General features: G+C 45.9%; 1 protein-coding gene across 1 annotated transcript; it reads right to left on the bottom strand.

The window, feature by feature from the left end:
* Positions 1 to 4,753: 4,753 nt before the first annotated feature.
* On the bottom strand, positions 4,754 to 6,046 carry LOC143492623 (uncharacterized protein F54H12.2-like). Its single transcript, XM_076991010.1, has one exon. It carries the CDS (start codon positions 6,044 to 6,046, stop codon positions 4,754 to 4,756), a length of 1,293 nt encoding a protein of 430 aa, XP_076847125.1.
* Positions 6,047 to 6,429: the final 383 nt, after the last annotated feature.

The raw sequence follows: 6,429 nt of genomic DNA, 5'->3' as shown, positions 1-6,429 counted from the left end.
CCGCATACAGCAACTATATGTTCATAGCACACAACGCTAGAGGATACGATTCCTATCTCCTGCTTAACTACCTGGTGAAAGAAGGCGTAGTTCCTAACATCGTAGCACAAGGCAGCAAAATTCTGTGTTTTACCGACCCCGAGTTTAATCAGAGGTTTATCGACAGCCTATGCTTCATGCCTATGAAACTCTCCGCAATGCCTAAAGCTATGGGGTTCGAGTCAGACGCTAAAGGATACTTTCCACACTATTGGAACATCCCGGAACATCAGGACTATGTAGGGCCTTACCCCGCTCCCGAATTCTACGGTGCCGACAGCATGATGCCCAAAGATCGCGAGGAGTTCTTCCGATGGTACGAAGGGGTCAAAGGAGGAATCTTTCTATTCAAGAAAGAGATGGCCAAGTACTGTAAGAACGACGTAAAGATTTTGAGGCGAGCCTGTCTGATATTCAGGGAAGAGATCTTGGAAAGCACACAAGTCGACCCCTTTAGTTGCATCACCATAGCCAGCGTGTGCATGAAAATCTTTAGAACAAAGTTTCTTTCTCCACACACGTTGGCCATTCCACCGTTGGATCATTACGTCAGCGGGCAGAAATCTTTTTCGTCTTCTTCTATCCAATGGTTGGAGTATGTGGCGCAAAAGCGGAAGATAAACATTCAGCACGCTCTGAACGGTGGGGAAGTGAAATTTGGTAAATACGCCGTGGACGGATACAGCGAGCACAAAGGCGTGCGGAGAGCGTACGAGTTTTTAGGGTGTTTTTATCACGGTTGTGATAAATGCTTCGCTTCGCACGAGCATCACCCTCTGACCCAAGGTACGACATACGGGAGTCTACTCGAGAGAACGAAGACGAGAATTCAACACTTGAAGCACACTTACGATCTGCGAGTGACCTCGATATGGGAACACGAGTGGAGCGAGATGAAAAAGACCGACGAGGATGTGAAAAGTTTTCTGAAATCATTTGACTTTCCAGAAAGGTTAAATCCCCGCGATGCTTTGTTTGGGGGGAGGACCAACGCGTTAAATCTGCACTACGTGGCTCAACCCGAGGAGAGGATCGATTACTACGACTTCACATCTCTCTACCCATTCGTCAACAAAACAAAGACCTACCCCCTCGGACACCCCGTGGTTGTATTCAAGGACTTCCTACCGATAGAACAATATTTCGGTATAGTCAGAGTCAAAGTTCTGCCCCCCAGAGGCTTGTGGGCGCCTGTTCTGCCCTACAGAGTAAACGGCAAACTCACCTTCCCTCTCTGTAGAACCTGCGTGCTACATCGGCTGTCGGAGTGCGAGCATAGCGACGACGAAAGAGCCCTGACGGGTACTTGGTGCACTCAAGAAGTGATCAAAGCCGTCGAAAAAGGCTACGTGGTGCAGAAAATCTTTGAAGTCTGGCATTTCCCCTTACGCTCCGACACCCTGTTTGCGGATTACATTAAAATGTTTTTGAAAACTAAACAGGAGAGCAGCGGGTACCCCTCCTGGGTAAAATGTGCGGCGGACGAGGAGGAATACCTGAGAGGGTACGAGGAACATGAAGGAATTCGTCTGGACGCTGGGAAAATAACGCATAACCCCGCCAAGAGATCTGTGGCTAAACTAGCTCTAAATTCTCTCTGGGGAAAAATGTGTCAGCGGCCCGACAGACTGAACACGACTCTGATCACGCAGCCTGAAATGTTTTTAAAGTTTATTTTTTCAACGAGCATCAAAGTCAGGGACTTGTCGTTCTTGAACGACGATGTAGCGCTTGTGCAGTGGCGACAGGCCGACGTCAGATGCATGGACCCCGGCGTCTCAAACGTTTTCATAGGCGTTTTCACGACCGCCTACGCCAGACTGGAGCTTTACGAGCTCATGGACAAATTGCAAAGAAGGGTTCTTTACACAGACACAGATTCGGTGGTGTTTGTCTCCCGTGACGGAGATTGGATGCCGCCGTTGAGCGATTATTTGGGGGGACTCACCAGCGAACTCTCTGAAGGCGACAGCATTGTAGAGTTTGTCAGCGGAGGGCCAAAAACGTATGGTTTCCGTACATTAAAGGGTGAGAACGTTATGAAGGTTAAGGGGCTCACGTTAAATTACACCAACGATAAACTAGTCAACCTGAAATCTTTGACGGAACTGGTCGACGAACACGTTAAGAACCCCTCCCGTTCTAGAGAGATAATGACGTCCCGCAACATGATTGTCAGGGATAAAATAGGCTTCCTCCTAAAAAACAAAACACAACAGAAAAGGTTCAGGATCGTGTACGATAAGCGCATTTTGCTGCCCGATTTCAGGACTCTGCCCTACGGGTATTAAGCTTTAACATTTTTGGGTCTCCGGTCATGGAGCATTTTGATGCTAGGTTTCAGCTACCATTTTCTTGTATAGTTTGCGGACCCAGTAACTGTGGAAAATCTTTTTTTATTAAAAAGTTGTTGGAAAAATGTAATGAAACGATGTCTAAAGTCCCGGATAATATCGTTTGGTGTTATACATGTTGGCAACCTCTGTACGATGATTTGATGAACAAAATAAATGTTCGTTTTGTTCAAGGAATACCCGAATCTCTGTGTGACGACCAACTGTTTCCTATAGATAGGACTAACCTTCTCATTTTGGACGATCTCATGAACGATGCCAGCAAAAACGACGAGATTGAAAAAGCGTTTACAAAATACACGCATCACAGAAACTTGAGCGTTTTGTATTTGGTGCAAAATCTTTTCTTTCAAGGTAAGACTAGTAGAACCATCAACCTGAATGCAAACTACATGGTTTTATTTAAAAATCCCAGAGACAAGTCGCAGATCAGCGTACTGGCGCGTCAAATGTACCCCGGAAACTCAAAATACTTTATAGAGTGCTTTCAAGACGCCGCCTCTAAACCTTACGGCTATTTATTAGTAGACTTGAAAGCTCAAACGCCAGAGGAGCTCCGTCTTAGGTCAAGCGCGTTTTCCTGGGAGAACCCCGCCGTGTACGTCCCCAAGAAGAAAAAATTCAAATAACGCCGGGAAAGAAAATGTCGGCTCGACTAAGGACGAACCTACCCGCGTTGAAAACCTTATATAAGTCACAACCCCGACGTAGGAAGGTTATATTACACGAAGCTTCACCGGAACTCATACTTTCTATATGCGAATTGGCTTTTAATCTGCTCCGCGGGAACATTCCTCTGACCGCTAAACAGTACCGTGTTTTGAAAAGACAGAAAAAGTGGATAAAACTTTTTGCGAATAAAAGAGCTTCTGTAGCTACAAAGAGAAAAGCTATTAACCAGCACGGAGGTTTCCTTCTCCCTCTGCTCAGCGTAGCCGTTCCCTTTATAAGCAGCCTGCTATCGGGCAAAGGATAAAAAAATGGAGACTGCTGAGAAGATGTATTTGGTTCCTCAACATCAATTAGATATGCTTAAAAATGCGTCGACGGGTAAAGAAAATATAAGACGGACCGTTGAAAATGATTTAGACGCGGTTATGCGTCACATTTTATCTAGGACGGACATGAATCCCTACGACAAGGCTAAACTTTACTCCGCGGCTTTGCAAAGATTTTTAAACGTCGTTAAAAGAGGCGAAGAAGAAGAAACGTCGCGATTAACCCTATCCCTCCCCAAGGAACCGATCAGCCAGATACAGGATCAACCGGTAGATCTAAGCGTGACCAAGGACGAGATGGTAAAAGAGGTTATCGAAAACGTACCGGCGAGAGCCAGAAAAAACGCCTCCTACATTCTGGACAAAATAGCTAAATCGGGTCAAACGGCATCGTGGAATGATGAGGGAGAGCTTGTTTTCCAAGGAAAAACGATTAAAGGCTCGCACATGCTGGACTTGATTAAAAACCTCACGGCTACCCACAAGATACCCGACAACAGACGCCCCCTAGGTTGGAATGAAATACTACACGCGGTAGCTACATTAAATGTACCGTATTCCACCATTCCTAATGACGCCGTACGTCAAAAAGTGTCGACCATTAAAAACTCGACGAGTTTCGCCCCTGCTAGTTCTGATTCAACTAGTTCTGATTCAACTAGCTTGAGTTCTGATTATGCTTTTAACTCTTCGGCGTGGGTGAATTTTGATTAAGGACATAAAGACAACAATAGGCGGTTGTATCGTTTATTTGTTCATTGTAATTACAATTTATTAATAAAAAATACTAAAAGACAAAATGGCGTCCGTCTAATCTTTTACAGAGCATTTAAACTTTTCGCCGGAACACGCTCGCTGATTACAAGTAACGGAACATCTCTTATTCAGTCTAGTGTACATTTTTTTGACAAAAGCTACAACCATTTTATCGTTGATTTTTACATCGTCCTTATAATTCGATATAACTTGATTAAACGATCTTCCTTTAGCCCTTTGACATAAAAAGAAAACGCAGTGAGGGCCGCAGCAAACGGAATCAAAGCTCTGAACTTGTGTAGAGTTATGTCTTATTTCTTTGCAGTTCTTTTTCATAAATGAATAAATAGATTTAGGAAAGAGTTCGTAGTCTGGAGGGTTACCGTAAGAATCAAAAAATTCTCCGGACCTTTCGTCGTTCAGACACAGGGCCAACCAGTGCTCCCCGGGCATATGACTGGGGTGCGTGTTTACGACAAACATGGCGGGAAAGCGTTTCAGCTTAATGCTAGGTAGCCGGTCGCAGGGAACCACTCCCGAAAAGACTTTCTCCAAAGCGCGGCAGCTTCTCATCACCTCGGTAAGTTCTCCGGTGTCCATGCGTTTTTATTGGTAGTCGATGAGCACGTTACGGTGGTTATTTATTTGCAGTATGGTATCGAACGTTGCGTAAATAACGAGATTTATGGTCCTCGGCAGAGGATTTTTAAACCGGAGTTCCATTCTCATATTTCCGGACTTTATCAGCGACAGATGCTGCCCTCCTTCATCGTCGGGGGATAGATTGAAAGCCAGCAATGTGTAGCCTCCTATGTACTCTTCACGACCGATGGAAAGAGCTTGATCTTTAAGGTGTTTTCCCGAAGCCAGAATTAGCGAGTGATATTCGCGAACGGCGTTACCGGCTTGAAAATTCGGTTGAAAAGGCTTAGCGGGATGTTGGGTTCCGTCCACGTAGAGTGCGATAAACTCCGTGTCGTAGTGTTTGAAATTAAAGGGGTTTTTATTGTAGGCTCCTACGTACGCGTCGTTATCCACCATTCCTATAACGACGGTTTTTGGAAGAGGGCCCAGGAACAGATTTTCTTGGGTGCATACGCGGCTCCCCGCGGGTAAACTGAAGGTCTTCATGCACACCCTTTCCATGGGGTACTTGGCTGTGGCGTTCAGAAGCGCGTGCGCGTGGCCCAACTTCACAGCGGGAGACACGGTGACTTTTTTCACAAAAAGAGAAGCCGTGAGTATTTTTATAACGTAGTCCGTCTGTCCTTCTTTCATCAGACAAAACTCGTCTTTACTCCTTACAAATTTAATTTTCAGGTCCACTCCGTTCAGTAAAAATTTATCCTGAAAAAATATATCGGAGTGAATGTATCCGATCAGGTCAAAGGGACTACTTTCGCCGCTAAACGCGGCTCTGCTTCTGAGACCCATGTTCCGGCCCGCCGGGTCCGTAGCATCCATATGCTCCGCAGTGTCCTTGTAAAACATACCGCTTGAAAACTGAGTCTCCAGCGTGTCCTTGCCGTAATTCATGAGGCATTCCATGACTGCTCTGTAAGGGTACGTATTACTCGACTGACTGATGAGTCGGTCTCCTAGCATAACGTCCACTTGTGAAAAAAGGGAGGCTATCGGGTAGTTCACGACGCCGACCTTTGCGTCGGCGGCTATGTCGGTTCCGTCAGGGTTTGTGATTTTACATCTTAGGTATAAAAAAGTGTTGTTGAGATCCAGGTAATCGTCGCTATTACCCGCTACGTAAAAATCTATCGGCGCTCCTCCGTCTGCAACGGATGAAAGCGGCGGTATTTCCACGTACGCGTACTTTTCGATACTCGTTTGAGTATAAGGCAGAGTGAAGATATCCAGTTCCGTTTTGGCGCATTCGGCCGACATACTATGTAGAAAGGCCATAGCTGTTCTAGAAGATGTTCAGTTTTCTTTTGTTGTCGGAGGAAGGACGTTTACCGCTTCTTCGTTTGGTTTTATTCTTCACTTTGACCTTACTCGCGACGACGTTGCGTTTTTTATACGATGACGCGAGGCGTCTTCCGGGAGGACACCTAGCGTTCCTGCGGGCAATGGCGGCGAGTCCCGATCCCTCTTGCTTCTTGGCCACAAAGTTGCTAATCACGTCGCCTACTATCCCTTTCGCGGCGGTTTTTAAATGAGGCGTTGCAATAGAGAATCCTCTTTTGATAAGGGGAACCGCCATCCTAAAAAGCGATTTGAACATACCACCGAGTCCCGCCCCATACATGACCGGGGACCCTTGGAAC

Source organism: Brachyhypopomus gauderio, unplaced genomic scaffold (genome assembly GCF_052324685.1).
Source record: "Brachyhypopomus gauderio isolate BG-103 unplaced genomic scaffold, BGAUD_0.2 sc80, whole genome shotgun sequence".
NCBI lineage: Eukaryota > Metazoa > Chordata > Actinopteri > Gymnotiformes > Hypopomidae > Brachyhypopomus > Brachyhypopomus gauderio.
Note: the sequence above shows the minus strand (reverse complement) of the source record. Positions and strands in the feature narration are given on the sequence as shown.